General features: G+C 48.0%; 1 protein-coding gene across 4 annotated transcripts in view; it reads right to left on the minus strand.

The window, feature by feature from the left end:
• The window catches only part of FAM193A (family with sequence similarity 193 member A), a 162,068-nt gene that overhangs the window by 20,166 nt on the left and 119,038 nt on the right, over window positions 1-22,864 (minus strand). For 3 of the 4 annotated variants that reach the window (XM_063924600.1, XM_063924592.1, XM_063924589.1), the window contains 3 exons: window positions 19,774-20,025; window positions 17,628-17,826; window positions 16,115-16,387 (listed from right to left, as the gene is read on the minus strand). In XM_063924600.1, the coding sequence (XP_063780670.1) occupies window positions 16,115-16,387; window positions 17,628-17,826; window positions 19,774-20,025 (724 nt within the window). The remainder of the gene's footprint in view (window positions 1-16,114; window positions 16,388-17,627; window positions 17,827-19,773; window positions 20,026-22,864) is intronic. The other variant, XM_063924609.1, reaches the window with a different exon arrangement.

The raw sequence follows: 22,864 nt of genomic DNA on the forward strand, positions 1-22,864 counted from the left end.
GTATTTGTTGAGACTGAGCCTTGATGAGAAGGTCGTCTAAGTACGGAACTATTATCACTCCCAGGGATCTGAGATGAGCTATAATCACAGACATCACCTTTGTGAATACCCGTGGCGCTGATGAGCGGCCAAACGGTAGTGCCTGAAATTGATAATGGCTTTGTTGTACTGCAGACCTTAAGTACGCATGATGCGGAGGTCAAATTGGAATGTGTAAGTACGTATCCTCGAGATCTAGAGAAATCATGAATTCCTTTGGTTCAAAACTTGCAATCACTGACCGCAGGGATTCCATTTTGAATCTGTAGTAAGTGACGTACTGATTGAGCCCCTTTAGGTTCAGTATCGGTCTGACCGAGCCATCTGGCTTTGGTACTACAAAAAAAGATTGGAATAATAACCTTGACCCTGTTGGTGAACTGGAACCTGAATCAAAACTGCTGAATCTACGAGAGATTGAATCGCAGTCTGCAGAACCGCCTTTTTGTCTTCTGAGACAGGAAGGCCTGTCTTGATAAACCGCATTGGTGGTAGACAATTGAACTCTATTTTGTAACCTTTGAACAATAAATTGCGGATCGACCCACTCGTGGATGTCTAAAACCACGCTAAGTGAAATGTCTGAAGGCGTGCTCCCACAACTGAAGAGCCGAGATGGGCTGGAAGCCCGTCATGCCACCTGCTTGTCGGTTTGTCAGCAGACTTTATGTCCTGACGACGGGTGTTTGTTTGTTGGAAACCACGTCCGCTACCACATCTACCTGGGATGGTTGTTCCTCTAGCATCACCTCGAAAGGACTGAGGTCTAAAAGATTTGAACGCCGGTCCAGAGTATTTGCGTTTAGGAACCGGTGCGGGCAATGGCAAAAAAACAGATTTTCCACCAGTAGCCTGAGAAATCCATTTGCCCATTTCAGGACCAAAAAACATCTTGCCAGGGTAAGGCAATGCTTCTATTCCTGGTTTTGACTCTGCCTCTGACTGCCAAGTACGTAGCCAAAGTGCCCGTCTGTCCGCAACTTGTGAAGCCGAAAGGCGAGAACAAACCTGGCCAATAGCCATAGAAGCCGTACCTACATACTCAGCAGAGTCACAGACATGATCAGCAAGAAGTATAGGCTGGTCTAAGGGGAGGATCCTGTTGTAGGCCCAACTTGAGCTGTATCATCCATGCAACAGCCTTGTTAACCCAAACTCCCACTAAAATAAGATTTTAAACCTACCGGTAAATCTATTTCTCCTAGTCCGCAGAGGATGCTGGGGACTCAGTAAGGACCATGGGGTATAGACGGGCTCCGCAGGAGATAGGGCACCTAAAAAGAACTTTTACTATGGGTGTGCACTGGCTCCTCCCTCTATGCCCCTCCTCCAGACCTCAGTTAGAGAACTGTGCCCAGAGGAGATGGACAATACAAGGCAGGATTTAGCAATCCAAGGGCAAGATTCATACCAGCCCACACCAATCATACCATGTAACCTGGAACATACATAACCAGTTAACAGTATGAACAAACAACAGTAACGATCCAAGACCTATTCCAACTGTAACATAACCCTTATGTAAGCAACAACTATATACAAGTCTTGCAGAGTTTCCGCACTGGGACGGGCGCCCAGCATACTCTACGGACTAGGGGAAAATAAGAATTTACTCACCGGTAATTCTATTTCTCCTAGTCCGTAGTGGATGCTGGGAACTCCGTAAGGACCATGGGGAATAGCGGCTCCGCAGGAGTCTGGGCACAACTAAAAGAAAGCTTTTAGACTACCTGGTGTGCACTGGCTCCTCCCACTATGACCCTCCTCCAAGCCTCAGTTAGCCACGGGTCCTCTGTGAGCATTTCTTGAAGTTCCGGGTACCAAGTCCTTCTTGGCCAATCCGGAGCCACGAGAATGGTTCTTACTCCTCCCCGCCGTATAATTCTCAGCACCTTGGGTATGAGAGGCAGAGGAGGGAACACATACACTGACTGGTACACCCACGGTGTTACCAGAGCGTCCACAGCTATTGCTTGAGGGTCCCTTGACCTGGCGCAATACCTGTCCAGTTTTTTGTTGAGGCGGGACGCCATCATGTCCACCTTTGGTTTTTCCCAACGGTTTACAATCATGTGGAAGACTTCTGGGTGAAGTCCCCACTCTCCCGGGTGGAGGTCGTGCCTGCTGAGGAAGTCTGCTTCCCAGTTGTCCACTCCCGGAATGAACACTGCTGACAGTGCTATCACATGATTTTCCGCCCAGCGAAGAATCCTTGCAGCTTCTGCCATTGCCCTCCTGCTTCTTGTGCCGCCCTGTCTGTTTACGTGGGCGACTGCCGTGATGTTGTCCGACTGGATCAGCACCGGCTGACCTTGAAGCAGAGGTCTTGCTTGGCTTAGAGCATTGTAAATGGCCCTTAGCTCCAGGATATTTATGTGAAGTGATGTCTCCAGGCTTGACCACAAGCCCTGGAAATTTCTTCCCTGTGTGACTGCTCCCCAGCCTCGCAGGCTGGCATCTGTGGTCACCAGGACCCAGTCCTGAATGCCGAATCTGCGGCCCTCTAGAAGATGAGCACTCTGCAACCACCACAGGAGAGACACCCTTGTCCTTGGGGACAGGGTTATCCGCTGATGCATCTGAAGATGCGATCCGGACCATTTGTCCAGCAGGTCCCACTGGAATGTTCTTGCGTGGAATCTGCCGAAAGGGATTGCTTCGTAGGAAGCCACCATTTTTCCCAGGACCCTTGTGCATTGATGCACTGATACTTGGCCTGGTTTTAGGAGGTTCCTGACTAGCTCGGATAACTCCCTGGCTTTCTCTTCCGGGAGAAACACCTTTTTCTGGACTGTGTCCAGGATCATCCCTAGGAATAGAAGACGTGTCGTCGGGATCAGCTGCGATTTTGGGATATTGAGAATCCAACCGTGCTGCCGCAGCACTACTTGAGATAGTGCTACTCCGACTACCAACTGTTCCCTGAATCTCGCCCTTATCAGGAGATCGTCCAAGTAAGGGATAATTAAAACTCCTTTCCTTCGAAGGAGTATCATCATTTCGGCCATTACTTTGGTAAAGACACGGGGTGCCGCGGACAATCCAAACGGCAGCATCTGAAACTGATAGTGGCAGTTCTGTACCACAAACCTGAGGTACCCTTGGTGAGAAGGGTAAATTGGGACATGGAGGTAAGCATCCTTGATGTCCAGAGACACCATATAATCCCCTTCTTCCAGGTTCGCGATCACCGCTCTGAGTGACTCCATCTTGAATTTGAACCTCTGTATGTAAGTGTTCAAAGATTTTAGATTTAAAATGGGTCTCACCGAGCCGTCCGGCTTCGGTACCACAAACAGCGTGGAATAATACCCCTTTCCCTGTTGCAGGAGGGGTACCTTGATTATCACCTGCTGGGAATACAGCTTGTGAATGGCTTCCAATACCGCCTCCCTGTCGGAGGGAGACGTCGGTAAGGCAGACTTTAGGAAACGGCGAGGGGGAGACGTCTCGAATTCCAATTTGTACCCCTGAGATACTATCTGAAGGATCCAGGGGTCCACTTGTGAGTGAGCCCACTGTGCGCTGAAATTCTTGAGACGGGCCCCCACCGTGCCTGAGTCCGCTTGTATAGCCCCAGCGTCATGCTGAGGACATGGCAGAAGCGGGAGAGGACTTCTGTTCCTGGGAACTGGTTGTTTGCTGCAGCCTTTTTCCTCTCCCTCTGCCACGGGGCAGAAATGAGGAGCCTTTTGTCCTCTTGCCCTTATGGGGCCGAAAGGACTGCGCCTGATAATACGGCGTCTTCTTATGTTGAGAGGCTACCTGGGGTAAAAATGTGGATTTCCCAGCAGTTGCCGTGGACACCAGGTCTGATAGACCTACCCCAAATAACTCCTCCCCTTTATAAGGCAATACTTCCATATGCCTTTTGGAATCAGCATCACCTGACCACTGCCGCGTCCATAACCCTCTTCTGGCGGATATGGACAGCGCACTTACTCTTGATGCCAGTCGGCAAATATCCCTCTGTGCATCACGCATATATAAAAATGCATCTTTTAAATGCTCTATAGTCAGCAATATACTGTCCCTATCCAGGGTATCAATATTTTCAGTCAGGGAATCCGACCAAGCCACCCCAGCACTGCACATCCAGGCTGAGGCGATTGCTGGTCGCAGTATAACACCCGTGTGAGTGTATATACATTTTAGGATATTCTCCTGCTTTCTGTCAGCAGGTTCCTTAAGGGCGGCCGTATCAGGAGAAGGCAGTGCCACCTGTTTAGACAAGCGTGTGAGCGCTTTATCCACCCTAGGGGGTGTTTCCCAACGTGCCCTATCCTCTGGCGGGAAAGGGTATGATGCCAATAACTTTTTAGGAATTATCAGTTTTTTATCGGGAGAAACCCACGCTTCATCACACACTTCATTTAATTCCTCAGATGCAGGAAAAACTACAGGTAGTTTTTTCTCATCAAACATAATACCCTTTTTAACGGTACTTGTACTATCAGAAATGTGTAAAACATTTTTCATTGCCTCAATCATGTAACGCGTGGCCCTACTGGAAGTCACATTCGTCTCTTCATCGTCGACACTGGAGTCAGTATCCGTGTCGGCGTCTGTATCTGCCATCTGTGATAGCGGGCGTTTAAGAGCCCCCGATGGTCTTTGAGACGCCTGGACAGGCACAAGCTGAGTAGCCGGCTGTCCCATGTCATCAAACTTCTTTTGTAAAGAGCTGACACTTTCACGTAATTCCTTCCATAAGCCCATCCACTCAGGTGTCGACTCCCTAGGGGGTGACATCTCCACTACAGGCAATTGCTCCGCCTCCACATCATTTTCCTCCTCATACATGTCGACACAGCCGTACCGACACACAGCACACACACAGGGAATGCTCTGATAGAGGACAGGACCCCACTAGCCCTTTGGGGAGACAGAGGGAGAGTATGCCAGCACACACCAGAGCGCTATATATATATATATACCGGGATAACACTATACAAAGTGTTTTTCCCTTTATAGCTGCTGTTTATATTATACTGCGCCTAATTAGTGCCCCCCCCCCCTCTCTTTTACCCTTTTCTGTAGTGCAGGACTGCAGGGGAGAGTCAGGGAGACGTCCTTCCAGCGGAGCTGTGAGGGAAAATGGCGCCAGTGTGCTGAGGAGATAGGCTCCGCCCCCTTCTCGACGGACTTTTCTCCCGCTTTTTTCTGGAATCTGGCAGGGGTTAATTTACATCCATATAGCCCTGGGGGTTATATGTGATGTATTTTTGCCAGCCAAGGTGTTTATATTGCTGCTCAGGGCGCCCCCCCCCCAGCGCCCTGCACCCTCAGTGACCGGAGTGTGTGGTGTGCATAAGGAGCAATGGCGCACAGCTGCAGTGCTGTGCGCTACCTTGGTGAAGACTGTTGTCTTCTGCCGCCGATTTTCCGGACCTCTTCTTGCTTCTGGCTCTGTAAGGGGGCCGGCGGCGCGGCTCTGGGACCGGACTCCGAGGCTGGGCCTGTGTTCGGTCCCTCTGGAGCTAATGGTGTCCAGTAGCCTAAGAAGCCCAAGCTGGCTGCAAGCAGGCAGGTTCGCTTCTTCTCCCCTTAGTCCCTCGATGCAGTGAGCCTGTTGCCAGCAGGTCTCACTGAAAATAAAAAACCTAAAACTAACTTTTTCTAAGAAGCTCAGGAGAGCCTCCTAGATTGCACCCTGCTCGGTCGGGAACAAAAATCTAACTGAGGCTTGGAGGAGGGTCATAGGGGGAGGAGCCAGTGCACACCAGGTAGTCCTAAAGCTTTTCTTTTGTGCCCAGTCTCCTGCGGAGCCGCTATTCCCCATGGTCCTTACGGAGTTCCCAGCATCCACTAGGACGTCAGAGAAATGGGGACATGCAGGTAAGCATCCTTGATGTCCAGGGATACCATGTAATCCCCCTCGTCCAGGCTTGCAATAACCGCCCTGAGCGATTCCATCTTGAACTTGAACTTTTTTATGTATGTGTTCAAGGATTTCAAAATTAAAATGGGTCTCACCGAACCGTCCGGTTTCGGTACCACAAACAGTGTGGAATAGTAACCCCGTCCTTGTTGAAGCAGGGGCACCTTGACTATCACCTGCTGGGAATACAGCTTGTGAATTGCCTCTAGCACAGCCTCCCTGCCTGAGGGAGTTGTTGGCAAGGCAGATTTGAGGAAACGGCGGGGGGGGGGGGGGGGGGGGGGGGGGGAGACGCCTCGAATTCCAGCTTGTACCCCTGAGACACTACTTGCAAGATCCAGGGATCCACCTGTGAGCGAGCCCACTGATGGCTGAAATTTTTGAGGCGGCCCCCCACCGTACCTGGCTCCGCCTGTGGAGCCCCACCGTCATGCGGTGGACTTGGAAGAAGCGGGGGAGGACTTTTGCTCCTGGGAACCTGTTGTTTGTTGCAGCCTTTTTCCCCTACCTCTGGACAGAAAGGACCCGCCTTTTCCTCGCCTGTTTCTTTGGGTCCGAAAGGACTGTACCTGATAAAACGGCGCTTTTTTAGGCTGTGAGGGAACATGGGGTAAAAATGCTGACTTCCCAGCTGTCTCTGTGGAAACTAGGTCCGAGAGACCATCCCCGAATAACTCCTCACCCTTATAAGGCAAAACTTCCATGTGCCTTTTGGAATCTGCATCCCCTGTCCACTGCCGAGTCCATAAGCCTCTCCTAGCAGAAATGGACAATGCACTTATTTTAGATGCCAGCCGGCAGATATCCCTCTGTGCATCTCACATGTATAAGACTGAGTCTTTTCTATACTCTATGGTTAGGAGAATAGTGTCCCTGTCTAGGGTGTCAATATTTTCTGACAGGGAATCTGACCATGCAGCGGCAGCACTGCACATCCATGCTGACGCAATAGCTGGTCTAAGTATAATGCCTGAGTGTGTATATACAGACTTCAGGATCGCCTCCTGCTTTCTATCCACAGGCTCCTTTAGGGCGGCCGTATCCGGAGACGGAAGTGCCACCTTTTTAGACAAACGTGTGAGCGCTTTATCCACCCTAGGAGGTGTTTCCCAACGTGCCCTATCCTCTGGCGGGAAAGGGAACGCCATTAGTAATTTTTTTAGAGATTACCAATCTTTTATTGGGGAAAGCTCACGCTTCTTCACACACTTCATTTAATTCTTCAGATGGGGGAAAAACTACGGGTAGTTTTTTCTCCCCAAACATAATACCCTTTTTAGTGGTACCTGGGTTTATATCCGAAATGTGTAAAACCTCTTTCATTGCCTCAATCATGCAACGAATGGCCCTAGTGGACATTAGATTAGACTCATCGTCGTCGACACTGGTATCAGTATCCGTGTCGACATCTGCGTCTGCCATCTGAGGTAGCGGGCGTTTTAGAGCCCCTGATGGCCTTTGAGACACCTGGGCAGGCACGAGCTGAGAAGCCGGCTGTCCCGCATTTGGCATGTCGTAAAAATTTTTGTGTAAGGAGTCGACACTTGCACGTAATTCCTTCCATAAAACCATCCACTCGGGTGTCTGCCCCGCAGGGGGTGACATCACTTCTATAGGCATCTGCTCCACCTCCACATAATTTTCCTCATCAAACATGTCGACACAGCCGTACCGACACACCGCACACACCGGGAATGCTCTAACAGAGGACAGGACCCCACAGAAGCCCTTTGGGGAGACGAGAGAGAGTATGCCAGCACACACCAGAGCGCTATATAATGCAGGGACTAACTGAATTATGTCCCCTATAGCTGCTATAATATTTACTGCGCCTAAATTTAGTGCTCCCCCTCTCTTTTTTACCCTTTTCTGCAGTGTAGACTGCAGGGGAGAGCCAGGGAGCTTCCTTCCAGCGGAGCTGTGAGGGAGAAATGGCGCCAGTGTGCTGAAGGAGATAGCTTCGCCCCTTTTTCGGACTTTTCTCCCGCTTTTTTAAGGATTCTGGCAGGGGTAATTATCACATATATAGCCTCTGGGGCTATATATTGTGATTGTTTTGCCAGCCAAGGTGTTTTTATTGCTGCTCAGGGCGCCCCCCCCCCCCAGCGCCCTGCACCCTCAGTGACCGGAGTGTGAAGTGTGTATGAGGAGCAATGGCGCACAGCTGCAGTGCTGTGCGCTACCTTGGTGAAGACAGAAGTCTTCATGCCGCCGATTTTCCGGACTTCTTCTTGCTTCTGGCTCTGTAAGGGGGACGGCGGCGCGGCATCCGGGACCGAACACCAAGGCCAGTTCCATGCGGTCGATCCCTCTGGAGCTAATGGTGTCCAGTAGCCTAAGAAGCCCAAGCTAGCTGCAAGCAGGTAGGTTCGCTTCTTCTCCCCTTAGTCCCTCGTTGCAGTGAGCCTGTTGCCAGCAGGTCTCACTGTAAAATAAAAAGCTAAAATATACTTTCTTTCTAAGAGCTCAGGAGAGCCCCTAGTGTGCATCCAGCTCGGCCGGGCACAAAAATCTAACTGAGGCTTGGAGGAGGGTCATAGTGGGAGGAGCCAGTGCACACCAGGTAGTCTAAAAGCTTTTTTAGTTGTACCCAGACTCCTGCGGAGCCGCTATTCCCCATGGTCCTTACGGAGTTCCCAGCATCCACTAGGACGTCAGAGAAATAGATTTACCGGTAGGTTTAAAATCTTATTTTCTCTTACGTCCTAGAGGATGCTGGGGACTCCGTAAGGACCATGGGGTTTATACCAAAGCATCCAATCGGGCGGGAGAGTGCGTATGACTCTGCAGCACCGACTGAGCAAACGCTAGGTCCTCATCAGCCAGGGTATCAAACTTGTAGAATTTAGCAAAAGTGTTTGACCCCGACAAAGTCGCCGCTCGGCAAAGCTGTAATGCCGAGAAGCCTCGGGCAGCCGCCCAAGAAGAGCCCACCTTCCTAGTGTAAATGGGCTTTAACCGAATTTGGTACCGGCAATCCAGCCGTAGAATGAGCCTGCTGAATCGTATTACAGATCCAGCGAGCAACAGTATGCTTCGAAGCAGGTGCGCCAATCTTATTAGCAGCATACAGGAAAAACAGAGCCTCTGTTTTCCTAATTTTAACCGTCCTGGCTACATAAATTTTTAAGGCCCTGACTACATCCAGGGATCTGGAATCCTCCAGGTCACTTGTAGCCACAGTTACCACAATAGGTTGATTCATATGGAATGAAGAAACCACTTTAGAAAAAAATTGCAGACGTGTCCTCAATTCAGCTCGATCCACATGAAAAATCAAGTAGGGGCTCTTGTGTGACAAAGCCGCCAATTCAGACACTCGCCTTGCTGATGCCAAGGCCAACAGCATGATCACCTTCCAGGTAAGAAATTTCAACTCAACCTTGTTAAGCGGTTCAAACCAGTGTGATTTTAGCAACTGCAACACCACGTTCAGGTCCCATGATGCCACTGGAGGCACAAAAGGGGGCTGGATATGCAGCACTCCCTTTACAAACGTCTGGACTTCTGGAAGAGAAGCTAATTCCTTCTGAAAGAAAATCGAGAGGGCCGAAATCTGTACCTCAACAGAGCCTAATTTCAGGCCCATATCCACTCCTGTCTGTAAGAAGTGGAGAAAACGACCCAGATGAAAATCTTCCGTAGGTGCATTCTTGGTCTCACACCAAGACACATACTTTCGCCAGATAAGGTGATAATGTTTTACCGTCACCTCCTTCCTAGCCTTTATTAAAGTAGGGATGACCTCTTACGGAATCCCCTTTTTCGCTAGGATTCGGCGTTCAACCGCCATGCCGTCAAACGTAACCGCGGTAAGTCTTGAAATACAGCAACAGGTCTTCCCTCAGAGGAAGAGGCCAGAGATCTCCTGTGAGCATCTCTTGTAGATCTGAGTACCAGGCCCTTCGAGGCCAGTCTGGGACAACGAGTATTGTCTGTACGTTTATTTTCCTTATGATCCTCAACACTTTTGTGATGAGAGGAAGAGGAGGAAACACGTAGACCGATTTGAACAGCCACGGTGTTATCAGAGCATCTACTACCACTGCCTGAGGGTCCCGAGACCTGGCACAATACCTCCGAAGCTTTTTGTTGAGGCGTGACGCCATCATGTCTATTTGAGGAGTTCCCCAAAGACGTGTAACGTCTGCAAAGACTTCTTGATGAAGTCCCCACTCTCCTGGATGGAGATCGTGTCTGCTGAGGAAGTCTGCTTCCCAGTTGTCCACTCCCGGAATGAAGACAGCCGACAGAGCGCTTACATGATTTTCCGCCCAGCGAAGAATCCTTGTGGCTTCCGCCATCGCGACTCTGCTTCTTGTCCCGCCTTGGCGGTTCACATGAGCCACTGCTGTGACATTGTCTGATTGAATCAGAACCGGTAGGTTTCGAAGAAGACTCTCCGCTTGTCGAAGGCCGTTGTAAATGGCCCTGAGTTCCAACACATTGATGTGTAGACAGGACTCCTGGTCTGACCAAAGACCCTGAAATTTTTTTCTTTGTGTGACCGCTCCCCATCCTCGGAGGCTCGCGTCCGTGGTAACCAGGATCCAATCCTGAATTCCGAACCTGTGACCCTCCAGCAGGTGAGCACTTTGCAACCACCACAGGAGAGACACTCTGGCCCCTGGGGACAGAGTTAATTTCCGATGTAAGTGCAGATGGGACCCGGACCACTTGTCCAGAAGGTCCCATTGAAAAGTCCTTGCATGGAACCTTCCGAAGGGAATGGCCTCGTAGGCCGCCACCATTTTTCCCAGAACTCGAGTGCAGTGGTGAACTGACACCCTTTTCGGTTTTAGCAGGTCTCTGACCATGTTCTGGATGTCCTGGGCTTTCTCTATTGGGAGGAAGACCTTCATTTGTTCCGTATCCAGTATCATACCTAGGAACGGTAGTCGAGTTGTCGGAATCAACTGACTTCGGTAGATTTAGAATCCAACCGTGTTGCTGGAGCACTCTCAAAGAGAGCGCCACACTGCTCAGCAATTTCTCCCTTGATCTCGCTTTTATCAGGAGATCGTCCAAGTATGGGACAATTGTGACTCCATGCTTGCGCAGGACCACCATCATTTCTGCCATTATCTTGGTGAAAATCCTCAGGGCCGTGGAAAGTCCAAACGGCAACGTCTTGATGGGGGGCATATATGGGGACATGAAGGTACGCATCCTTTATGTCCAGAGACACCATAAACTCCCCCTCCTCCATGTTGGCTATTATCGCTCTGAGTGATTCCATTTTGAATCTTTTTATGTACAGGTTTAGGGATTTCAGATTCAAAATAGGTCTGACCAAACCGTCCGGTTTCGGGACCACAAATAGGGTTGAGTAGTAACCTCTTCCCTGCTGGTGCAGGGGAACCTTGATTATCACTTGCTGTATACACCGCGTTTGAATTGCAGCTAACACTATATCCCTTTCCGATGTGGAAGCTGGTAGGGCCGAATTGAAAAATCGGCGCGGGGGCACCTCCTCGAATTCCAATTTGTAACCCTGGGAAACTATTTCCAACACCCAGGGATTCAGGTCTGAACTGACCCAGGCCTGACTGAAAAGTCGAAGATGTGCCCCCACCGGTGCGGACTCCCTCAGGGGAGCCCCAGCGTCATGCTGTGGGTTTTGGAGCAGCCGGGGAGGACTTTTGTTCCTGGGCACCTGCTGAAGCAGGTGCTCTTTTGCCTCTGCTCTTACCTCTGGCGAGGAAAGAGGATCCCCGACCTCTTCTGGACTTGTGCGACCGAAAGGACTGCATCTGATAGGGTGTTACTTTCTTTTGCTGTTGGGGAATATATGGTAAAAAATTTGATTTACCTGCTGTAGCTGTGGAAACCAGGTCCGTCAGTCCATCCCCAAACAATACATCACCCTTATAGGGTAGTACTTCCATATGTTTTTTGGAATCCGCATCACCCGTCCATTGGCGAGTCCATAAGGATCTTCTCGCTGAGATAGACATGGCATTGGCCCTAGAAGCTAGCAATCCAATGTCCCTTTGAGCATCCCTCATAAATGAGACTGCGTCTTTTATATGGGCTAGAGTTAAGAATATAGTATCCTTATCCATATTATCAAATTGATCTGTCAGCTCATCTGTCCAAGCTGCAATTGCGCTACACACCCATGCCGACGCAATTGTCGGTCTTAGCTCAGCACCCGTATGAGAATAAATACACTTTAAGGTAGTTTCTTGCCTGCGATCTGCAGGGTCCTTAAGGGCCGCTGTGTCAGGAGACGGTAGCGCCACTTTCTTGGACAAGCGCGTCAGGGCCTTGTCCACGGTGGGGGATGATTCACAAATTTCACTGTCCTGCTTAGGGAAGGGGTATGCCATATAAATTCTTTGGGGGATCTGCGGTCTCTTTTCCGGAGTCTCCCAAGCTTTTCCAAAGGAATCATTTAATTCATGAGATGCGGGAAAATTAATAATCTGTTTCTTTCCCTTAAACATGTGTACCCTTGTGTCGGGGACCGAGGGTTCATCCTCAATATGCAACACATCCCTTATTGCCACAATCATACACTGAATGGTTTTAGTCACCCTAGGGTGCAATTTTACTTCGTCGTAGTCGACACTGGAATCAGAATCCGTGTCGGTAGTAGTGTCTTGTGTTAAGGGACGCTTTTGAGACCCCGACGGGCCCTGTGAGTCGGTCCAATCCGAGGATTGACCCCCTGATGTCCCCCCTAATTCAGCCTCATCAAGCCTTTTATGTAAAGATGCCACACTTGCAGTCAACATATGCCACATGTCCATCCAATCCGGAGTCGGCACAACCGACGGGGACACACCACTCATTTGCTCCACCTCCTCCTTGGAAAAGCCTTCCGCCTCAGACATGTCGACACACACGTACCGACACCCCACACACACAGGGATTAACCTTTAAGGGGACAAAACCCCAACCAGGCCATTAGGAGAGACAGAGATAGAGTATGCCAGCACACACCAGCGCTTAAAAACACTGGAAAAAATATAACCAGATAGCGCTTTTTTATATATAATATACCAATTCCCACTCACTGCGTCGCTAATGTGCCCCCCTCCTCTTTTTTCCAGCCTGTGAAGTTCAGCAGGGGAGAGACCAGGGAGCCAGCGTTCTGCATGCAGCTTCTGTGGAGAAAATGGCGCTGGTTAGTGCTGAGGATCAAGCCCTGCCCACCCGACGGCGGGCTTCGGTCCCAGTGATTTTTCAATGAAAATGGCGGGGGATCTTAGATTTACTGCCTCCGCAGCCTAATCTATCTGAATTTGCCCAAAAGTGAGGAATATTGCTGCCCAGGGCACCCCCCCTCCTTCACCCTGCACCCTTCAGTGCTGCTGTGTGTGTGTGACTGGGAGCACCTTAGGCGGCAGAAGACATCAGATCTTCATGAGGTAAGGCGCGCAGCGGTAAACTGCGCGCCTTACCTCATGAAGATCTGATGTCTTCTGCCGCCTAAGATGTCTTCTGCCTTCTCATACTCATCCGGCTTCTATCTTCGGCATCTGTGAGGAGGACGGCGGCACGGCTCCGGGACGAACCCCAGGTGAGACCTGTGTTCAGACTCCCTCTGGAGCTAATGGTGTCCAGTAGCCTTAGAAGCAGTGCCCAACTCGACAAGCCAGCTCTGCTTCTCTCTCCTCAGTCCCACGATGCAAAGAGCCTGTTGCCAACAGGACTCCCTGAAAATAAAAAACCTAACAAAATTATTTTTTTAACAGAAAACTCTGGAGAGCTCTCTGCAGTGCACCCATTCTCCTCTGGGCACAAGATCTAACTGAGGTCTGGAGGAGGGGCATAGAGGGAGGAGCCAGTGCACACCCATAGTAAAAGTTCTTTTTAGGTGCCCTATCTCCTGAGGAGCCCGTCTATACCCCATGGTCCTTACGGAGTCCCCAGCATCCTCTAGGACGTAAGAGAAAGCAGGTCTAAGCAACACCCCTACTGCTGTATACATTAACTTTAGCATAGCTTCTAGCTTACGCTCTGACAGGTTAAGAGCCGTTGCAGCTGGGATTGGAATGGTTAACTTTTTGGAATGTTTTGACACAGAGGAATCCACTATTGGGGGATTTTCCCATTTCGTTGTCATAGCCTCTGGGCACGTACAGTTAGACAAACAGTCTAGGCACAGCAACGTGTTTATCTGGATGCTTCCATGCTTCTGTGAAACTGTTTATTAAGACAATCTGAATAAGAAAAACACACAGGTGTTCTGTTTTTTTTAGCAAACAACGCTTCATCATTTGAAAGAGGTTCCTCAGTTTTAGCAAAATTTAGAACCTGGCGTACTGCCCTGAGGAGATTATCAATGGCCGGGCTATCAGTATCCTCGCTATCTGACTCCTGGCCCAATTCACCTTCCTCTTGTTCTTCCTGAGACGTAATGTCTGACATTGAATCATGAGAATGCAACACAGCTAAAACCAGTAAATTATGAGCCAAACTCTGACTACTTTTAGGAATTGAGCTAGACCTGGACTTCTGTAAACTGTGCAAAGATCCTGAGCCCACTCTGGCAGCTCAGACGGCATTAACCTAGAATCAGACTTAGCCGCCTCACGATCTTTATGCGCAGCGACCAGCTCTGATTTTAATTCAGACATCACACCTGCCATCATAGCCCAAGGAGGATCAGGGTTCGTATTTAGACCCGTATCTGCAAGACACACTATGCAAGTGGAAGTTCCATCAGGTAACACACTGTCACAGAAATTGCAGACAAGCTGCTTTTTTTATTTTGCATAAGCTTTACTCATGATGTACACCGACAGACAGAAAGACACCAACAGACAGTATAACAGTGAAACAAGTCCTCACGACTCAGTAAAAAAAACAACTATCAAAAGTGTGTATGAGACCAAATGCACTGCACTTGGTACACACTCCGTTCTTTTAAACTGTGCTTCACTAATGTCCCACTAACACCCCTGCCCCTTCTGGTGGCCGTGTTTTGTGGGATCAACCCAAAGTCCTGTAAGAAGAAACAGGAAGTCATGAGAAAATGGCGTCCACACCATGTGCTTCAGCCTTTCCTATACAGTAGTAACATATGTAAAGCAGCACTCCACTGTCCTGGGGTGTTTGCCTGTATGACCCCCCCTAGCCACCTCCCTTATTGTGGGCACTTGTGTATTTATGTAGGCTTAAAAGCCTGTACTGTACCGCAGTGTCCCCCCACCGCTTGTTACTGCGGCTGTGGAGCTGTGCGGGCAGCCAGCGCCAGCAGCACTATGTCCCCCTGAGCAAGGAACATTGGAGATAGGAGGGGGATCAGTTACGGAGACCCGCGGCAGCTGCAGAAACTGTCCGTGGCTGAAATCAATTCTTACTATCGCTATTCTTACTATCGCGGCCCGTGGGTGCAGTTGCAGCTTCCCGCGGCCATATCTCACTTGTGTGCGAGCCGCGCAGCATCCGGCGCTGTCGGAGGCAGTCAGCATGTTCTACCCCCTTGATGTGCGGTCCGCGGCAGCAGTGAGAGCTGTCCGCAGCCGATGGGAAGCGCTGGGAGGCGGGGACCCAGCGGCGGCAGTGTGACTGACCGCGGTTGGGCAGGAGAGGGCACAGTACTGGCAGACATGGCGGGCGCGGCAGCATGAGCTGACCGCCCCGCTCTACAGTAAAACTGATCAGCCCCATTTGTAATGGAGCGGTGGCTGTGTGCTGGCCTTACCCCCTCCTTACCTCAGTCACTGTGGAGTGTGTGGAGGCTCTGACGGGGCTTCTCATATAAGCGTTGTCCTGGTCCTTACAGCCAAGGCTGAATCAGCACAAGCTGATTTAGATCTATGGCGGGGCTCCTCTTCCTGAGCACCGACAAGCCTTATGCTGCAGTACAGCAGCACACAGTCCCTGTACCCACGCTTCTTAGTAAGCTGGGAAGGGACAGTGAAAAGAAAAAAAGAAAACATTTTTAGAAAAATAAAAGTGAAAGTCTTTAAGACTTCCAGCACGTGCTCTTATCCCTGTGAAGGCACAAAAAACACTGAGGTACCTTGGGTGTATGGAGGGTTACTAATTTAAATATTTAAAATGTGCCCATCTCTGCTGACGCTCCGTCCATATCCCACTCCAGTGACCCCTAGTGGATGAAAAAGAAACAAACTATCTAGAATAAACGGCACTCTATGGGCTAAGAATAAACAAAGAGGAGGAGATATGCAAGGCTACAATTCAACAAATAAAAGCTGGTAAGCACAGGGCTCTCACCTATAGAAGAAGGCCTCTTGGAGGACACCTTAAACTGGTTGCTGCTAGATTGGACCGTGGTGGCTGTGCAGGAGACGGAGGAAGTTGCTGATGAGGTTGCCATGACAACCTTATTAGATTCTATAAAAGCATCCTGGAAATTATAAAGACATTTCTTCTTGGCAGTGTTTTTTTTCTCCTTAACATCCAGAACCGGTGTTGTATCATTACTAGACGTAGTAGGAAGTGCTTCGGGTCTAATTTCAGGGAGTGCTGGCCCTAAAATATCACCACCTAAACAAAAAAAAGTTTTAAACAGGTGCGTGAAATAGGAGTATAGGCAAATAGTTGTTGGTATTACACGGCTGTTACAATCCTTCCAAACCTCGGTCCTCAAGGTACACTAACAGTGCAGGCATTAGTGATGTCCATGTTTGAGCACAGGTGACTTAATTAGTGCCTCCATTATTTTGATTTGGATAGCACTAAAACCTGCACTGTCAGTGTGCATTGAGGACAGAGGTTGGGAATGCCAGCTGTAGACAATCAATCCAATATTAGACGAGAATCAAAAACTATATGCACATCTTCATGAAACCATACTGAAGGGTATATGGCGATTTCCTGTTCATCCTACACGGCGAGTTAGCCCTGGTCTCTTAAAACTACAATGAAGACTAATTGTACCCAATGCAAACTTTTACTAAGCTAGTCTGCCAATGACATAAACGAAGGACTTTAATGTAATCACCTCTGTTCAGTTTGCCGTCTTACCCACCCCTTTGTAACTACCTCTGTCCAGCCGGCTGTCTGCACCGCCGCTTTGTGGTTAACATACAAGAGCAAAAATCTATGCGACTGCAATGTAGTATTCTTTCTGCTTTATAGACTAGAAAAGCCATACCCTGGAAGTGACCAAACCTGCATTCTTTAATATTTGTACGTTTTGCCCTGTAGATATTATGCAAATTTATGATGCTAAGAGGGCAATTCAATCGTTTAGGAGTTACATAACGGAAGAATAGGTAGCGCTATTTAATATTTTTTTTTTTATTTTTTTTTAACCGAGCCCTGCAGTGGTGTGTTTAGTTGCGTAAAACAGCAAAACCTAACTAAAGTGCTGGGAGAAACGCAAAAACTGCCGTTTGGCCAATGGGTCACTTTTCACACATATTTACTCTTCAGCGAAGGGGGGTGCAAATTGAAATGCCAGCACTGGCGGCTGTTCGCACCTGAAGCAACATTTAAATTGCTCAGTCTGACGCCAGCGCAAACAACTGAATTCCCTTGAAAGTGATAAAACAAAATAATTGTAAATTAACAGCAACATCCCACATACACACTATGATCTATATTAACATTCTTATGTTCTTGTATCATAACACAAGCACGTATTATACAACCTCTGGAAAAAACAAAGACAGTTAACACACCATCAGCACAACAAGTTTTAATTCCACCCCCCCTCCCGGGTAACACACCGCAAGTGTGTGATTTCAACAATTTACAAAGACGCGTTTCGCTTCTTCCTTACCAGCAAGCGGGTCCGGTAAAAAAGAAGCTGGATTCCAGTTCTTATCGTTCATCATTTCTGACCCCCAAAGACTTATAAATTTTGACCGGTTCCACTCTGGAGAATTGCCGAAACAGCTGGGGTACATGTGATCTTGTAAAGAGGCGTTGAATACCTGATGTTTGTTGGTGTGGTTCTGTACAGTCGTTGGAGGCAAGGCCTAAACAAAAAAGTAACTTATTGATAACACTCATGAATATAAAGTACGGAGACACTATGTACCTAGTAATACACAATTAAAATTTCTACACAGCCAGATTCTTAAACATTCAGACTAATATACAACCTATGGTTTCCAAAAGTAGAGATGTGCGGATTCGGTTTTACTCGGATTTACTCGGGGCTCGAAGCGGCATCTTATTGGATCACGGAAGTCACGCGTTTTGGATAGCCAATAAGCAAAACCCGAAATACCAGAGTAAAACCCGAACCCGCTCATCTCTATCCAAAAGTGTGTCTAAAGTCGAGAGTCAGATACGCACTTAGGGGGTAATTCCAAGTTGATCGCAGCAGGAAATTTTTTTGCAGTTGGGCAAAACCATGTGCACTGCAGGGGAGGCAGATATAACATTTGCAGAGAGTTAGATTTGGGTGGGTTATTTTGTTTCTATGCAGGGTAAATACTGGCTGCTTTATTTTTACACTGCAATTTAGATTGCAGATTGAACACACACCACCAAAATCTCTCTCTCTCTGCACATGTTATATCTGCCCCCCCTGCAGTGCACATGGTTTTGCCCAATTGCTAACAAACTTGAAGCTGCGATCAACTCAGAATTACCCCCTTAGTTAGGATTTTAAGCCATAAATACAAAATACAAATTAAAAAATGCCATTTAAACACAGAAGAAGAAAAGCCAAGCGTACAAATCTGCATAGAAGGATAGATGAAAACACAGTTCGCTGAAATTGCCTCATATATAATACATATAGAATTCACAGAGATTTTCTCTCTTTACCACGGAGTACTCCAGTCTTTTCCACGCATTAATTTACAATAAAAAAAAAAAAAAAAGAGGAATTTGGCACATTTTACCACAGACAATGCGCCTTATGAATTACATATTTATCTTAATACATGGTAGACACGGCTTTAGCTGTATCTACACCTTTGAGTATATGAGGTTACGGGGGGAGATGCACTAAGCCTTGTAGAATGATAAAGTACCAGCCAATGGGATCAGTATGAGATCACGGTGTATAGTAACCCGGCGTTTCAAATACCAACGCTGGGATACTGAAGCTGAAAATACAGACAGGGGTGAGTAAAGGGTGTTATACACTCTCCCCACCCCCCTAACCCTCCCTACCCGCAGCCTAACCCTAACCTCCCTCCTTTGTGCTTAATCCTACCACCCCCTAGGAGGTGCCTAAACTTAACCACCCCATCCTCACTGCCTAAACCTAACCCAAACCCTCCATGACGGTGCCTAACCCTAACTTGCAGCCTAACCCGAACCCCCTCAGCCTAAACCTAACCTCCCCTATCATGTGGCTTATCTCTGCGCCACTGTTTCCTCGTTTGGGATCCCGGGTGTCAGGATTCCGGTGCCGGGTGCTTGCTCCCTTTCTGAATGCCGGTGTTGGTGTAGTGTCAGAAACCCGGCATCTGTATTCTGACTGCCGTGTTCCCAACAGCCGGGATCCTGACTGCTTAGCCAGCCAATCAGCTACTAACTGCCATGCTACAGGTTGGCTCGTACTTTATCAATAATCAAGACAGACAGATGTATGCTTCTAAAGATTTATATAGCATCAACATATTACATAGCAATGTACAAAGTAAAATAACTAGCACATCAGTCCCTGCCCCACTGGAGCTTACAGTCTAATTCTCTAGCACATCATCGAAAACAACAGGGTGCATTTCTACTTTTCCCAGCAGGTAGCCTACCAGGAGATTCTTCCCTCTACTATGGAATATTACTCTGATGGTAGCCGTGTCTCCCGTGGGGGAGTGACGCTCAGTTTGTGAGCCTGGCCTGTCCAATATTCCAACCCAAACAACATGACAGACATTACAGGGAGAGAAGTGGTACTAGGCACTGCAGTGGCAGAGAGAAAGTGAGGAGGTGGGCAACCCATTAGGGGCTGCGGAATCACTTACCTTGTTGTGTGCAAACGGAGATGCTGCATACAGCGTGGGGTGGATAAGGGGTCGCGGCAAGTGAGGGATTGTATGTAAGGGTAAATGTCCATGAATATGGGGGTACAGGTGAAGTGCTGGATGTGCTGGTTTGTCGGGATTAATGAACTGATGCCCCGGTGGGAGACGTCCCGATACCAGTGGAGACTGAGACAGGCCAGAGGCTTCCTGTTTACACACATGACACTCACAAGTATTTGTTATGGGTTCCACCTACAACATGGAGAGAGAATGCATCTTACACCAACCTGCAAAGTCACATCGTATTACAGCACTGGAACAGGGAGAATAGGAAAGAGAATTACAAAAAGGTTCTAGTAAAGGAAGCTTATGGTATGCTCCATTCATGTAATAAATTCAGATGTGTTTTTAGCCAAACCTGAAATGGCCTCAGTGTATAGGATAAATATAATGCAACCATTTCCAAGCTGCAAAGAAACTCGTTCTTCATAGGACACAAAAACAGTTATTACATGCTAAGGGGCTTTTTATCAATGAGTTTCATCATATGCAACAAGTTTTAAAACTTGTGTATTAGAAATGGTGCTCCAGCCAATCAGCTCTCAAATGTCATTTTTCACATGACAGTTAAGAGATGATTGGCTGAAAAACAGGCAGCCTGCTGAATAGGAATTTTCGCACATTTGTCCTGGCACCCCATAATGGTGCGTAATAAAAGGAGCAAAGATTTGTACAACAATAACGGGTAATGCCCGCAGCTGGAAAGGAGAATTTATTTGCCCTTTAAGTCTAATTTTGCAGCTTCCTGCGTTACCCAACAAATCTGAAATGAAAAATAAAAAGTAGGACGGACGCTGCATAGTGTTAGTTCCAGGAGTACGGGCTTTGTAAAAACAAAGTTACACGTAACATAACATGAATTCACATTTATCAACACACCAAACGGGTCTCAGTATCACAGATCTCTAAACTCAGAGGACTGACAAATTGTAAGTGTAGAGCTAGTACAGATACGTCATAAGCTGAAGATAGAACCAATTCTCTTATCTTCCTATAGAACAGGGATGGGGAACCTTTGGCCCTCCAGCTGTTGCTAAACTACACATACCAGCATGCCCTGCAACAGTTTTGCAATTTGGCCATGCCAACACTGTTGCAGGGCATGCTGGGATGTGTAGTTCAACAACAGCTGGAGGATCAAAGGTTCCCAATCCCTGCTATAAAAGGATACCATGAAATATGCCCAGGTCACCATGAAATGGAAAGAGCACTGCACTCAGGAGAGGATAACACCCACCACCTTAGGCATTTCATTCTTTTAACGCGTGTAAAATGGGGAAAGACTGTCATTAAGTCACTATAAAAGCTAGAGACTGGTAACTAGGGTAGCCAATCCCGGGATCGGGAGGATCAGGGATTTGGGGCCAAAATCGAATGCGCTATATCATATTTCTTCCAGGCAGCGCTGAGCACTCGGCTCAGGGTTATGGCTAAAACCAAGTTGTGGAAAGTACCTCTGATGTCCTCAGGTGGAGGAGCAAGGCCCGAAGAGGGTACCCGAAATGTACCCTTGCAGGCTCGCTTCGCTTATCACAATTCGAGCTCGGTGGCTCGCTTTGGTCACCCCCGAGTTACTAAAGGTAGTAGGTGGATAGTGAAAGTACTATCCCGCCAAACTAGCTCCTCCCCCGACGTCAGAGGTCCTTTAGCCCACTTGGTTCTAACATCTACCCTCGCCTCGGACACTGCCTTGCTGTAAGGTTGTGCGTGGTGCACGTGGCGCATCGCAGCCTTACCCTGGCCCGCCCCTCCAGCCGCTCAGAGATGCACACTGGGTGCAGACTGCTGGTCTCACAGCGTCAACGTGGCTGATCCTGTCACAACATAGAAGGCTCATCAGTAATGGGCGGACGGCCCTGGACTGTTGGAGTCATCGGGAGTGGGGACTGGAGGAGGAGGTAACCCTGCAGCTGCCGCCTGCCTGCAGCAGTGCCAGAACAGCATCACACCGCCCAGTTAGACAGTGCCTGCAGCTCTTTAGGAGAGGAAAGACTGAGGAGGACGGTCACTGGAGTCCGACTGGAAGAGGCCCAGGGAGAGTCAGTGAAGTTATTTTATTCATGGGTGGAGCTAGGGGGTGGTAGGGTTGTGCGCAATGGTGCAGCATAATTTTCTGGTGGGGCTGATGATTACTCCTGTCACCCAGTGTTGTGGGAAAAGGGGGGCAGGGGCTCATCTAGGGGCCCTGAAAGTTATTGTATTTCTGTGGGGGGCTGGAGCAAGGGGCCAAAAAAAGACTTGTTTTTTCCTGTGGGCCTGTGCTGGGCCATGAATGCTATTTATTTTATACCTGTGGTGTTGGGGCCCCAGCTGAGCCCTAAAACCACAGGAATAAAATAATATTCATAACCCACCGCAAAGGTCCATAAAAAAATATAATTTTTTTCATTTTTTGTGGGCCTGTGCTGCTGGCCCATACATATCAACCTATTCCTACAGACACTGTTGTTTTAAACCATAATTTGTACTAGTCATTTTTATTTTAGAAAAAATGCAGGATAAATATTTTTTTCATTGACCAACTCAATCCCGGGGATCCCGGTATTAAGCATTTTACAATTCCGAATCCCGGGATTGGCCTCCCTACTGGTAACCTATAATCAAGAGTAAGAGTAAGTGTAACAAACTACAATGTAACGCCTATATTATTGGTTACATGACCGAATGTAAATGTGTCTTCAAGAACATTACTAAAGCCTAAAACTACGGAAAAAGATTTCAAAAGCATATCCATAATATTAAAAAGTATATTCCTATCGCAATGAGGCATTTCAAGAACATAAAATAGTTTCGATCTGGACAGTCTTAAATTTTAGTCACTTAAATACGTGGAACAATAGAAAAGAGGGTGTGGCAGGTTACAGATCTAGTGATTTATTTATTTTTTAGATACTAACTTTGACTATGAATTAAATCCACTTGTTTAATACATATTCCATACAGGTTTCCTTTTTTTTTTTTTTTTTTAAATATACTTATCTATTTACTAAATATCCTGTATATATCACAGAGAGGGGTTTAGGAGAGATTT

This window comes from Pseudophryne corroboree, chromosome 1, assembly GCF_028390025.1.
Source record: "Pseudophryne corroboree isolate aPseCor3 chromosome 1, aPseCor3.hap2, whole genome shotgun sequence".
NCBI classification, from domain to species: domain Eukaryota; kingdom Metazoa; phylum Chordata; class Amphibia; order Anura; family Myobatrachidae; genus Pseudophryne; species Pseudophryne corroboree.